At 42.5% G+C, this 14,894-nt stretch overlaps 2 protein-coding genes across 2 annotated transcripts in view; both read right to left on the minus strand.

The window, feature by feature from the left end:
- Positions 1-4,081: 4,081 nt before the first annotated feature.
- On the minus strand, positions 4,082-10,130 carry T265_11605 (hypothetical protein; the record flags this gene model as incomplete). Its single annotated transcript, XM_009178299.1, has 3 exons — positions 4,082-4,220; positions 5,635-5,686; positions 9,743-10,130. 3 exons carry the CDS (start codon positions 10,128-10,130, stop codon positions 4,082-4,084), a joined length of 579 nt encoding a protein of 192 aa, XP_009176563.1.
- Positions 10,131-11,522: 1,392 nt separating this feature from the next.
- The window catches only part of T265_15474 (hypothetical protein), a gene marked incomplete at both ends in the record, with an annotated part of 74,108 nt that continues 70,736 nt past the window's right edge, over positions 11,523-14,894 (minus strand). The window contains 2 exons of the mRNA XM_009178300.1: positions 11,523-11,720; positions 13,225-13,351. Of these exons, the coding sequence (XP_009176564.1) occupies positions 11,523-11,720; positions 13,225-13,351 (325 nt within the window). The remainder of the gene's footprint in view (positions 11,721-13,224; positions 13,352-14,894) is intronic.

Here is a 14,894-nt window from a genome sequence, read left to right on the forward strand (position 1 = left end):
AATTTACTTCAATCCAGGTATTTTTTTGTTGGAATACCTCTGGTGTCACCTTAACAGATCATGTGTTTCTAATGTAAGCACACTGAATTGCCCATCCTTGGAATCAGAACTAGTAACCTGGTCGCTAAACTGAACTCATACATCTAATCTTCTCTAGTGAGAAAGTGAGAAACACAATTTCGGACAATTTTTGACGTAGTTTGTTTGCACTCTCCTTCAGCGCCGAGTCAATGTACCTGAAAAAGTGAGAATGGTCTCCGGACTAGTTGGATTCAATCGTCACATAAGGGTGACGTAAACTCGGGGACCGCACCTGCCTGATGAGCCTGCCTCGAACAGGGCAAAACCCGGTAGGGGGTTTTCAGCCACTTTGTGAGTATTGCATTACGCCTATGCAAGAGAAAATGCCCCCACCCATTTCGGTTCAGCTTGAGTAGCTAATCAACATTATGACTTTTACCACGGACTAAACGTGATGTCGTTTGTATTCGTACTTTTCTCAAAGTAAGTAGGAACTCTGTAAAACAGAAAGCCGAATTGCTCCAATCTCAAACCTAGCATCGTCCGCCATGGTTAATTTTGTTAACTGATTTGTGTCAGTGAAGATAAAAGGAAAAATATGAGTGCCACTGTCCTACAAAACGGCAATGAACATTTGAGTAAAGACGTATCCTGTGTCTCGATGAAGTATTTAAGCTCTGGAATAGAGATACGATAGGGGCATCTAACTGCTAGCTGAAACAGATAAGTTTAGATGCTAAGTCATCTAAGGCTCTTGACCAATTCAGAAGAAGCAGGCGTCCTGATTGAAAAAGCCACCGAACTAACTAACGTTAATTAGGCACTAACTAATTAATTTTATCATCAAAGATCGATGTAAAAACGATCGGTTTTGATTTGAAAATGTGTGGGTAACGTGCATTTGACCGTACACATGCTGAGGAAATTCCATGAAGTAGAATCCCAAGTCCGTTTGAGCTGAGATTTACACACGCAAAAGCAAAGTTTAACTGCCACTGGAAAGGGATCACCAGAGCGCTTGGGGCACATTGGAGCCTAACCAACAACTGCTGCTTAAGTGGTGGGAAATAAATATGCACCTCCGTGTCACTTTCTAGGAAAAAGTGGTATTCTATCTGCATCTTCACCTAATGTCACAACACAGACCACTCGACTGTACTCAATCAAATAGATGGTCGGACAAAAGGGGGCCAAAATTAGTTGTGCTGCCAGCGTGAATCGACGTGACAGACCGGTTAAACGCAAGCGAAAAAGTAGTTCACTGAAAAAATGGTCGTTTATAACGTTGATAATTCTCGCTGGAACGAATTCGGGTAACAAGCCAGTGACACTTGCATGGAGGTGAAAAAGTTTTGAACCAAGCTCAAACCTGTCACTTTTAGTTTGTCTTCTAGACTGGTTTGCACAACGCGATTCCTTGATTTTGTTATTTCAGTTTTGCGCCTCTACCACCTTTCCTGATTTTGACCTGAACGCAAGCCACTCGTTGACATTATCATTTCACATGTTTAACTCAACACGTGGTTTCGCTATCTTATTGCCTAGATACACTCTGGTCTGGAAAACTTAGTACACGATACTTCTGATATCTTTGTTAATTGCGACATTCCTGTTCCAAAGCCCTACTTGTTATCAGGACACTCTCCTCCTAGGTCAAGAACGGCAGATAATGTTAGGTCCAACAGTCATTCTGGTACAACGGTGATACTACTGATCGGGGTCATGCTAGTAGCATGTTTTCTCGTAAATCCGCTTTACGTCTCTTGAAAAGTGAGATCTATTACGGAAATTGTGGAGTTGCATTTGCTTGGATTTGAGCAACAGTCAAGGAGTATCCAAGAAAGTTCAGGAAAACGCGTTCAAGGAGAAGATGGATATTCAGTTTTTGTAAACAAGATGCATATGGGAGTTCTGCTCCCCTGTCCAAGAATCTGTAACTGTTCACTTGGCGTTTTCTAATAACTAACTCCACAGCAAAGACCTTCCTCCTCCCACTTATAGAGATCTTGTCAAAAGTGGGTTGGAAAATGAGACACTGGAGAAAGAGATCACGATAAATCTGGGAGAGCTAGAGATTGGAAAACGGAGGTTACCTTCTTTAAAGAATGCTGTCTGGTTATGAGCCCTTTGCCGACGAAAGGTCGATTGTAGACATCTGTGAAAATGGCTTTCATTCAGTTGACAGAAGGTCCAAAAATTCATTGCCAAAAAGTCATCCGGAAGAACCGTAACACCCACGAAAATCTGCAGGTTTGCATAGATAATGTGTCACGTCGGCGATTTAAAATCGGGCGATATGAAACGTTCGGCTTTCATGTTGACCACTAAGCCACGACACTCGACACCTATTCGCCGAAATGCCGAGAATGAACATGAATACATTTTTGGGATTTTGGGATTTTGTAGAAGCTCTTCGACTTAGCGTGGCCGGTTGACTATTTTACAATAGTAAAATTCGAGCGTGCATTCACTATTGCTGTGAACAGGCGAAAGAAGCCGAGGCACTATCTTCAACAAGCACGTTCGCCTGTTCAGAAGTGAAAAATCAAATGTGTTCATCGTGCGTTGGTGGAGTAGTGGTAACACGCTCGCTTGCATGTCAGACTTCCGGAGTTCAAATCCCGACGCGACCTTTGGATATGTACTGCTGATAATGTCTAGTGAGAGCGAGGCTCGGATCCGTTGCTTCTCTTTGGTGTGGACTCACCGGGATAATTAGAGCAGAACGGGAGCACGACCGGTCAAACGAGACTGGTTTGAATATGAACAAAATACGTATCCAGCAAAACCCCACCACTGAAACATTTCGCTGAATTGGGTTATTAAACCACACCGCGTAAGGCCAGGTGAAGGTAAGGTACTACGGAAAAGTGTGCTAAAACTGAGTGTTTCGGTGGTGTGGGAAGCAACGTGCATTCGACCAGGAACACGCCCCTTCAGGGTCTGGCTTTCGTGAAGCTTATCCGAAGTCGTCAAAAATCAGTTTTAACCGGAGATATGACAATACCTGTGAAAGGTGTGCACTTGTTGAATTCCGTCTGCCACCCAAAATTGTATGAGCTTAAGGACTGACGACTCTTTGGGAGTCAGGTCTTTGTAGAAATTCTCTCAAAAAGTACACCGGTGCCAGAAAAGCAACCTAGAGTTGACCAAACAACACTAAGACTATCCGAAGATTCTGAGGCTCCCTCTCAAGCTGGCAGTGGTTCTGAATGGGAGGATGATGGTGACATCTACCAGTCAGATAATCATGTACAGGTACCATGGAGATCTGGAATAGATAAAAATGCGAATTCTGTAAAGAAGGAACAATCTGACGCTAAAGACGAGGATGAAGGTGACGACGACGATATGGACGACGACAGGGATTGTGAGAGCGTTGTGCCAGAAGAGGTGAAAAAGGGTGCCAGCGATGAGGAGCTGTATGTTGGAGAGCCACAAGAAAAAGGTAATTCAGCTCCATCCAGAAAAAAACGGCTTTGAAGCCGGGACAAAATATGTTGTTGGAAGTCAGGGTAGTCTCGGATTTGAGGTATGTACAGTCTTATTATTATATTATTGTATTTATAGTTTCGTATTTGTTGATAAACCTCTAGTTGGCCGATTCAGCTTTTGGGACTTTTGCGCGTAACTCACCGTGGCCCAAACGATTGCTGGGAACAATATATAGAACGACAGCAAAGAGATATGGAGCGCTCACTGTAGTCCTGGCACTGGACTAGAAAGTGTCTGGCTCATGATGCACATCTCCGGTACAATTTCCGTCAAGTCAACCTAGGTTACTTGGTCGGTAATGTACTGCAGGCGGTCAAAAGTCAGTCCATGTCTAGCTTGGCTTTGGATCAGTGAGAAGCTTCCCCTCTTTCAATGTAAGGGAAAACAACGGGGTCTAGTCACCGATATTCCGGGCTTCGTTCATTTATAAGTGCCCTCTACGGCAAACAGCACGACGTAGTACAGCTCGTCTCATGACGATAAATCTCAGGATGGGTTCAAGTAGTAATGCTTAGGTCTAATGCACTGTGGAATACCGTCCACTTGTATTCTTCTCCTTCTTCTTCTACTCCTTCTTTATAATAGGGCTTCCAAATAAATCATGGTTGTACGGCAGCGAAGCATCGGTGTTGAACACTGATGTCATGCTGTCAATGATGATGATGATGACTGTGGAATAATCGCGCTTTCTAGGAGTGCTAAGTCTTCAGTAATTGAGCAGGTTATGTGAATTAAGAGTATCGATTGTCGCTACCCGCTAAGTGTTTGCGCATCTGAGTAGAGATGTGCAAATTATCACCTCAACTAATCTGAGTCAGGCCTGGTTACATATTACCCTGATCTTCTGTTTAACATGACATAATCCAATAAGACCATGTCCTATCAGCTCGTTAGCCACGTCACTCTTCCATCGTAAACCTTAACAACATGACACCCAAACTTTAACCGCATACATCTGGCTGCCTTGACAGATAGCATTTTCTGAGTTTCAGTACCCTATTTATATGAATTAAGCATGTCCGGCGCTGTACTCAATGAGTCAGTAAGCAAACACTGACAAACTGAAGCAGCAAACCACGAATACCTAATACAAGCCCCATTAGGTCCAAAAAAGCTTCAGTAACAAACGAACACCAAATGCACATCCGAATCTTCATTGAAGGCATTGCGTGGACCCTCGAAGTCTTTTGACATTCCATCCCAAGTTATAGGAACGTTTGTCCTTCCAGACCTTCGCAGCTGACTCACGGTCAATCTCACCAACAGAAATGGTGAAATCAAACTTCATCCACTTGGTTTGTATTGATAACTCGACCAGATTGCTGGTAAGCAAACCGCTTCCCCTTCTGTCCAACGCAACAACTCTGGTCACCAAGGCCACAAATAAAAATCACACAGTTAATTCATACGAACATTGCCGGAGATAGTTGGTGGTGAGCGTGCATGACATATGATCTAGGTTCCCCAACTTTCCAGTTTGTTGGAGCTTCCGATCCTAGACGAAGAGCACTGCATCAGAAAATAATCATTTCGGAACACAGACCAGGAGACAACTTGGTTGTTGTCGCTCCCTGTTCCCCGGTTTTCTATCCTAGTCACACTGTGATTTCAAAACAATCGGGCCAGGTAAACGCTTACACCAGACAAAGCCGCCGGGCGACACACATGCACGGAACTTGGTTTTTATCTGTTCTCCAAGCTACATCAAGTTCGCTGAATTGAGATTCGCCAAAGGGACCACCGAGCACCACATACAGCTTATTTCCTTCGAACGGCGTGGTTATTTAGCGTCGTCCAATGAAAGGTAACCCTCGTTTTGCGGTACCGAATGTTAATAAAAAGTGTGCAAGGAAATTTCGGAGAATGAATTAATGAATTTTGAATCGTGGAATAATTCGAGGTGGTCGACATCACAGGATACCTATCACACAATTGATGAAGATAGCTTTGTTGCTTACTGCTGGGTCCTACAGCCATATTTGCACGGGCCGTATGTTCAAACCAAAAGAAGTTTAACACAGTCAGCTCAAAACTGTTTGTAAAATTCTGGCAAATCTTTTTGTCTTTATTCATGGATAATTATGCAAAGTTAATATCAATTGTTTGAACACTAATCACCCTCGATCACCCTTGATAGCCTGGATAGCCTCCGTGGGAAACGTTAAACTACCTGTGAATCCAGAATATCTGATAATATTTTACTGTATCAGGTTAATCTGAAGTTCGTCAAACTTAACCTAAATTTGTATTTCCAATATCTGCTCAAATGATCATACACACACAAAACACTGAGTGACATCGCTTCGTATTCTGTTCTCTTCTTGTCATAACCGCCACCTTGTGTGTGCCTGTTTCGTACATTACAATTGCCGATATTGTTCTTCTCTAGTCTCAACGCGTAGCTTGCCTGACTATCCCACATGGATCCAGCTAATTTTGTTTGCATCTGTCTGTTTGACAAACTGTATCCCAGAGAGCTTTATGGTTAGAAGAATCTTCTGGAACGTGTGAAGGGCATGGAGAAGATTGGAAAGAAAATTCCGCTTTTGTGTCCTTCATGAAGATTATTACATACACCATACGCCAACTTTGTTTCTGAGGGAGAATCTGTCTCAAGGTTTCATCTCCGGGATCTGAATCTGTCTGTCTTCTTTTATTGTATGCTCAAAACTCCTTGCCTTGTCTTTTCGCTAGGTTACATTCTGCCAGTATGTATATAGTAGGAGTGCTTGATTCCTGCCTGTTGGCATCGTTTTTTACTTCCGAAACATGACTTCTAATCTTGATTGTTTCACCTGGTTTTACGAACTATTTAATGCTCATTGCAGATCATCAAGGGGCATTGTTTTGCGCAACATACGCTCCAAACGAGTGACGAGTGTCACCTGCAATTTTATATTTCTGTCCTTCTGTGCTTCCCACGTAATATTTCCCACTTGTCCGCTTGTTTTACGGCTCCATCTACGAAGTAGCCCGCAGAACACCAGGTACCCCAAATTTTGTTGTTCAACGTTTCGTTTTTAGCAAAATCAATGGTTATTAAAATACGTTTCTCACTTTTCACTTTTCTCTTTTCACTTTTCATTTTTCTCCATGGGTGAACGGTTCCCACAACGTAAGCCCCAGCTTCCAGGACACTTTGTTGCCCCATTTAACTAGCTGGCTGATATTACCCCTTTTCTTTCAGAGTAGACAAAGTTTGGATGAGACAACTGTCTGTCCCTTCCGCTTGTAACATCTGTCTTCTAAGTTATCGGTTTTATTTCATTCGGGTAGCTAGCTAAGACAACTGCAATGGTCGGTGAACAGATAAATAGTAATGCGATCAGATTTCACTCTCAAATGAAATCAACTCTAGCCTCTTTTTGCACTGTTCACGTTGAAGACAACCTTAGTATTACTACAGAAGTGTACTCGTATTTTTCGGTTATTCATGGATTTGAAGACTGCAAATAGTTGTCGGATTGTTTGCGTCGCTTAGGAAGGGAACTGACAGCCAGGTTGACGCTCTTGTTTAAGAAGTAATGCACAGTTATCATGCAGTACGATCAAAAAACCTTGTCATTTAACGGAATGAGAGGTAGCTTTACGGTTAGTGATGCTATCCCTGAGGGTCCGTGCTTTGTCACTATAATAGAAAACGACAAAGAAGGTAATATGGATCCGCAATGCATCCAGGTTACTTGAAGAACGTCTGACAGTTCCCAAAAAACAAGCTAAATGTCTGAGATAATGGATGCTTCCAGCAAAAACCATAACTCACGGAATTTTTAGCTAACGAATTTCCTAATTAGTTCACCTTGGGTCACTCATAATCATAGGTAACCGTGCTGGACATATTTGGTTGCTAAAATTGTTTACTGTTGGAAACCGTGATGCTCATTAGTTAGCGACCAGCTCTTGTACAGCCATTCTACGGTAGCAATAGTATTAGGTAATGAGCTTCTCGCGAAAGGAACTTCGCTGGGCTTATTAAGTAATCGTTCATCTAATGATCTACCGGAAAAAAAGAGTATTCTGTCGTGTCATCCGTTCTAGCTAAACGAAAAAATATGCGAAAACAAGAACCAAGTTGCCCGATCCATTCAAACAAACTCGAGAATTGGATGCTGTCGTAAAACTCCAGTGTTTTGGTAATCATACTTTCATTAGTATTTGTATTGCTGTTGTGCTTGGGAACATCGTTCCTATATCCACTAACAAACGGTAAAACGCAGTCAACGTTCAACTCTTCGTACACGTAGTAGTGGTTGAAACTCAAGACATTACCAGTTCAACCAAGCACGGCAGTATAATTCAAGTCTCTGATCGAGAATGAACAGGTGTCGTTTGAGAGACGCAATGAGCCTAAAAAAAGATGAAGATGCCGTCCTGCAAGGATGAGACCAGATCAGCCACAAATTTCAGCTGGTTACAAGACTCAACTGTATCTGCCGAATGTATGCAGGTACAGAATGTGTCGTCGGATGAGGAGAGACAGACTTTCAAGTTATGAGCAAAAATTACAGCCGAATAGGTGGCATGCATTAGAGCACGTTGGCAGTTTCGCCCCATATAATGAAACGTGTTCAGAAATCCTTGTGGATGTCTCTTGACCAATTTGTGCAGCACGCGTGTTATCGTAAGTACATGCGGCTCCTAGTGAACGCTCATGCTTTTATGAACGCCAGAAGTTTTCCTCAGACTATGAAGTTTCACACCGAATGCGATAGGCTTGAAGGTTTCACGCAAGTACCGGATGCTTTGCCTTTTCTGAGAAAAGCTTAATTCGCAGGAACAACTGAAAAAAAGATAAGACGGGGAATTTCGGAATATTGAGCCCGATTTAGAAGAGAATATGTGCACCAAAAAGGCCGTCTGATTGCGACCGCATTATTCCTCGTACTTTCTGTTGTCCCAGTGATCCTGAACTGCTTCGTCAGTCACTACGGCAACATAACGTGTAGTCATGCCAACAGCTCCAGATGAACCTTCGGGTTGCAGAGAGACAACCTCCTTTATTACAAAAAGTTGTACGACAGGGTCTCAGTGGACGGTGCATAGAGGACAGGTTGTGTTCGACTCAGAAACACAAACCTGATTGGCAGGGATCTGAAACACACTACTTGTTTCGTTTTTTAATATTGAAGGTAAATATTTGTAATCAGCTATCTAAGTATACGAATGACGCCGTCTTTACTTCGGTAAGTTTATTGAAGGGTATACTACCTAAATATTCGATTTCCATGTGAAGTATTCGGTTCTTGTCCACCTCAAAGTACCTCTTGGTTGGTTTCTACATCAGTTGTCTTCGGCCCATGCACCCCATTGTTCGCTAAAGAGGAAAGCGCATTCACCAACTCTACGCTCTGCTCATAATCCTAGTATTCATATAGGTCTTTAGACCTACCAGAGACCTACACAGAAAAATTAAAATCGGTCCAACGATTTGTTTGAATATGACATTATTCTACCTGAAGAAACCATGCCAAACAGCATTCGGTTCGCCAAATACTGGGCGAGGAGGACGACCCTCGTACTACTGAAAGTAGTGCTCCAAAAGGTTACTTGTTCGGAACGGTATGAAACTAACATGTACAGCTTAGCTGGTACCTGCTTCCAATTGTTACGGTGGGTTTTCAAGTTCATACAGCCTCTGATGTTCAGTCACCTCCTAAAAGACTATTCCCCCAAACAGGTCCCACATGAGCCACGATCGTATTCATTCTGCTTACAAGCCTTAATCCACTAACTTCATTTTGTTTTTTTTTCCGTAATAACTTATCTTTTCAGAACAAGTGAACAGCCGCCTCCAATGTTGAAAACGTAGATCATAAACAATCCAATTCTTTGACAAATAACGCGGATAAAGTGACATGCGATGCTTCACAAATATGACTATGTCAAGATCATTGATTGATATTTAATGGAGAAACACAAAACCAAGAGGTTTCCGTTAACCGAATTTGGACTGTCTTCGAGAAATACACTCATTTGGGAATCAATTTGATTTTCACGAGAGACTAAACTGATTCTCTCGTTAATGGTGCTCTACAAATGAATATGCTGCACACAGACCGTCTCATGATTCAGTTAGCAAGATATTCGAGATATCGTAGTGTATTTTAATGAAGGAAACTACTCACAAGGTTGCTGAAAACTCTTCGACAACCCACGACCTGTCTCGCTCTCCTTGGAGCTTATCATGTAGCCGCAGTCTCGAGTTTCCGTCAACCTTATGATCTACCTGAACCCAAAATTCGACTGTTTTCAAGAAATATACTCATTTGCAAATCAAGGGTGATGGTGGTGGGCCGTCGAAGAGTTTTCAGCAACCTTGTGAGTAGCTTCCTCCAAGAAAATATACTGCGATATCTCGAATATCGTGCCAAATGAAACATGGGGCGGCCTGCGTGCAGCACATTCAGTTGTAGAATATTATAAACGAGATATTCAGTTGAGTCTCTCGTGATTTGCAAATGAGTGTATCGTATCATAAACAAATATAATCCCGCCAAGATGATTATTTGATATTTACTGGAGAAAAACAAACCCAAGATGTCTTGTGGGTGAGCATTCTCGTTTTGGATACTCAATTGATTCGAAGAGCTTGTCACAAAAAAAGTTTCTGTCATATTACTTAACGCCAGTAAGTGGAGCATTGAGATCGCCACTTTCTAGATTAGATATTAAAGCAGGCAACATTCTGTGCACAAAAAGATAGATAATAGCCAGATAGGCAGGGCGTCGAGTCTTGAAGATTTGCTTCGAGCTGCCTGAGAATGTCAGCACCGGATTTTGCACAGACGTTTCTGCCAATACCGAGACAGGGTGAACTGATTTGTCAGTCCTAACTGACGGGCCTACAAAGACGGATTTATCAATGGACTGGAGGGAACGGAAGATAAAGTATGTGGAAAATAACTAAAGAAGGCTTCACCAGTAGCCTGTTTTTGTTTACCTTCCTTGGTGTCTTATCAAACACCCAACACTATGGTGAACCCCGTATTCGCGTATTTGTCAACAATAACTGCATTCGAAACCGAGTACATGAATAGAGTGAAATTCACTCGCCCTGGAACCAACCCACTATCCGCGCCTTTTTTCTGTGCTTTTCAAAGAAAATGTTTTTAGGCGGTGATAGCTTATTTTAATCAGGAACTGTAAGCTAAGTTGTGAGCAACCATGGCTGTATTCAAGTCGATGAAACTGACTGATGATCTGAAAACTAACTGAAGTATGCCGGACGCACTAAGCTCTCTCTTCTTTGTAACGCACTACTTATAAGGTTGCTGAAAATTCTTTCACAGCCTACGAAAGCTTTCGCCCTTCCTCTTTGGACTCATCAAGTAAGCGCAGTCCCCGAGTTACCGTCAAAATTATGTTTTACCTGAAACATCACAAACGAGTGATTCATCTGAGTTTCAGGTGAGTCTCTCGCAAAAAACATTCTTTGCAAATGAGTGTATTTCACTAATTTGGTGCATCTTTTCCATCCTGCACTGCGAAGAATGTCGCAGATGCGGATTTCAGCGGCCAGATGTTGCAAGTTACCGCGAACGCATAACTCAGTAGAGCTTACTACGTGTTCCTCTTGGACTTATTTCAGGTTTTACGAAGTGAAGGGAATTTATGTGTCATCTTGTGTTCAGCCGGACAAAAGGGACAGCATTAAAACACGGGAACTATAAAAAATTCAAATGTGACCGTTTATTTATTCTGTACGGTTGTAAATCTTTGGTAAACATGATCTGTGTAAGCAAAGTTCAAGATGATGTACTGTGAAAAAGGTTTATTTTAGCAAAAAACGATCACGAAGATTGAAGAATATTGGTCGTTACGGTATTGTTTTAAACTGAGAGTGGAAACGTTTGTGATACTACATTACTAAATTTATAAGAAATGGAAAAATTCATCAACAGATTGCTTCAAAATATCAACCGTTCAGCTTCAATGACGAAAGTCTTCGGAGTATATTTTGGGGGAGCAAGAAATTAGCAACAGACCCACGAAGGGATTTTTCCAATTCACTCAGCTTTAACGGTCCATTTTGTTTCCGCAAACGACCACACCTTCGGCGTGGGTTCCAAGAGGGTTTGAAGCTCACACACGATGATACGATTTTGGCCAGGAGTCAGAAACTGCTTCGGCACGTAAAGACGTAACTGCGGCCCCAAATTTTGATCAAAATGTCCAAGAAGGTGGTTGTTCACGGCTGCAAAACCCTGTAAATAGCAATGTCATGGATATGATCTAATCGACCGAGTGACAGGGAAGAGGAGACAAACCATATAGAATAAACGTGAGCATCAGTAACGGGTTGCGACATAAACCTTAGTGCCCCATTTTTTAATTAGCAGACAGTTACATTTACTGCAGCAGTCCAACAGGTTTCTGCATGAGACTGTGGCTTTTTAGTCCCGAATAGGTCAAGCTGTCGAAAACACATTCCTTACAATCCCGTCGTGTTATTTGAGCAGTGGTTATCGTCCGGAATATTTAAAAGAAAAATTCCTACAAGTGTCGGCCAGCAGTTGATTTTGGATCAGTGAAAACCACCAAGATTTGCGACGGAGAAAGGCGACCTCAAAATGAAAAGGAATATCTTGATAATTACACTCTTTTGCAAATCAATTCGGTTTTACCGAGAAGCTCAATGGAATCTCTCATTTATGATATTCTTCAACTGCTGCACACAAGGCGCCTCATGTTTCAATTGGTACGATATTCGAGATATCGCAGTATGTTTTCAAAGATTATCGAAGGGTTTTCAGCAAAGTGTAAGTAGTTTCCTTTGTGTTTATGAGTTACTCTGTAAAACCTAATATCTGAAATAGATCTGTTTCAGTCTATTTTCATTTGACGGATGAGGTATCTGAGCAGAATACGTAAGCAAAGGGTAAAAATAAAAATAGTGACAAGACCCCTCAAAAGTGAAAACGATTGGATTCTTCCTCATTCTGAGTGACGCACCTCATGGCATTGCCAAAACTTGCGCACCTCCCAGATATGTGTCATCGTTAGGGACCGAGGCTGGGGTGATTAGAGGACGGTCAAACGGGGGTCAGTGATTGTTATGCAAACAATGCATCAATTGAATCAAATCAAAACTGAGAAATTGTTGTTCAAATGCGATGCTTTCAGTGCTCGATCAGTCCATCTCGAAAGGACAGGTTCTTTTGCTAGAAACCCACTATGATAGGAAGCAAGTATGTCGCAACATTTCGCGGGTTTGGAAGTTCGCACTTAACCCAGCTAACACATTAAAAAAATTAACGAAGGGCGATATTTGTCTGGTTGCTCAGTCACAAGCTGGGCTTTAAAGCATCTGCCAGTTTGTACACCTCACAGGATCATAATCTTTTCTGTTTCCTCAGTTTTCGTCCCTTTCACCGCAACCATCCTACCAATTATGTCGCTTGACTCTTCAGAATGTAAACATTTAAGGCACTCATGGTCCTCCAACGAACCACTCAAAATGAGTAATATTCGAACAGTTCATGAACTTCTAAGTGTATACACAAGACCGGGGTGTAAATTTTAACCAAATGAACAAAACTGCATATTCTATTTGATTCCTCCCGCTTTGCATCCTTCTAATTACTGATTGCGTCTGCTATAGACACCAGAGCTCAAAAAATATTTTTTTCGGGAAGTTGACAACCGCTTAAGCCGATGATGAAAGACAGCCGACAATCCCAAAAACAACTCATAATCTCTCGAACTTACCCGACTGAATCCCACAGGTTCAATGAAAGTGTCTGCGAGATCGCTAGCTTCGGGGATTGTCAAATCGCCTGTGAATATGGCTCCCTGAACCGGCAGGTCATCGGATTTATGCTTCAAAATAGCCCTCCTTGGAGAAAACATGTCGTGAAAAGTGAGATAAGACATACTTATTTTTATGAGAACTGCTGAGTAGTTGAACCCACCGGACTAAACTGGGAAAATTTGGGCAAGTAATCCTACTAGAGGTTTTCAAAAAAGTTTGGTGATAATTGGTAGATTTATTGCTGGGCGGCAAGATATTGGCTCTGATCTCTGAACTTGATAAGGAAGAGATTGGCACAGCAGACATTCTGTGTAAAGCGGGAATGTCGGAGATTTTTCGAAGACTTTTGATAGGCTTTTTAGAAAGGAAAAACGCTATGCTTAGTTTTGGTGCAGTTGGAAGATCCCTTGCCGGTTGAAAGGATAAGGAACTGTGTGTATAAAACTAAATTCAACGATTGTACTAAGGTTTGAATAGGACCAACTGCCAGGGGATTGCACACCAGAATTGATGAGCATTAAAGCAGGATAAACAAACCACCAGGTAATGCAGAAGAATACCAAACGCTGGTCAAAGACCCATCGAGAGCGCTACATGCCTTAGACACGGGACATAGAATAGATCTGGAAAATGTGGATGTTTTAGGACGGGAACTGCGATTCACATCACAGCTGGTAATAGGCGAGGCGGTGAAAACTACCAAGCATCACAGCGTGAATAAAATCAAGGGTGTGGAACTGGCGAGCGTATGGAAAGTAGTTTGCGATAAGCCGGGTTGACACTTGACTTTGTAGGGTTCTCAAGGGGGCGGAAATCCCAACCCAACCAAAGGTCACAGACTCCCTCTTCCCTACGCAATAATCGCAGCAGGTGGACGAAGAGTGCGAACGGCGTTCAAGAGGGATGGAAGAACTAGACTCTAAGCTGGAGCCATATCCATGTCGGTTTCACCATTGACTTAACACTTGATGACCCTTCTAACGCACGACATCCCTTAGGCAGAACCTGACGCAGGTTTAGCTTGACTTAGCTGACTGGTTCTCCTTTCGCCTTAAATCTCAACCAATTCCTTAACCTAGTCACTTGGACTGAAGAAGCTTCCATTCCGAACGCGAAACGCCGCCCAGAAATAGATCTACTAATAGAGAAGAGTGTCGGTGGCTCAAGTAGCTTAGATGGTCGTTGGTTTTTCGCTGAGCTGGGCAATATGGTTGCAAACCAATCGAGGTCACTAATCGAGGTGACATCATCATTGCGTTATTGGGGAGCGTGGTGGTGCGTAGCGGTGGGTTAATTGTTGTGCACAACCACTAACCCACCGCTACGCACAACAACGCACTGATGATGTCACCCCGATTGGTGATGAAACGTTTGCAACCGAATCGCCCAGCTCTGCGAACAAGCCAACGACCAGATCTACCAATTGTTACAAAAATTTACCGAAAACAATAACTAATCAATCGATTCCAAGCGCTTTGAGAAGAGTGTCGGTGGCTCAAGTAGCTTAGATGGTCGTTGGTTTTTCGCTGAGCTGGGCAATATGGTTGCAAACCAATCGAGGTCACTAATCGAGGTGACATCATCATTGCGTTATTGGGGAGCGTGGTGGTGCGTAGCGGTGGGTTAA

This window comes from Opisthorchis viverrini (genome assembly GCF_000715545.1).
Source record: "Opisthorchis viverrini unplaced genomic scaffold opera_v5_530, whole genome shotgun sequence".
Taxonomy (NCBI): domain Eukaryota; kingdom Metazoa; phylum Platyhelminthes; class Trematoda; order Opisthorchiida; family Opisthorchiidae; genus Opisthorchis; species Opisthorchis viverrini.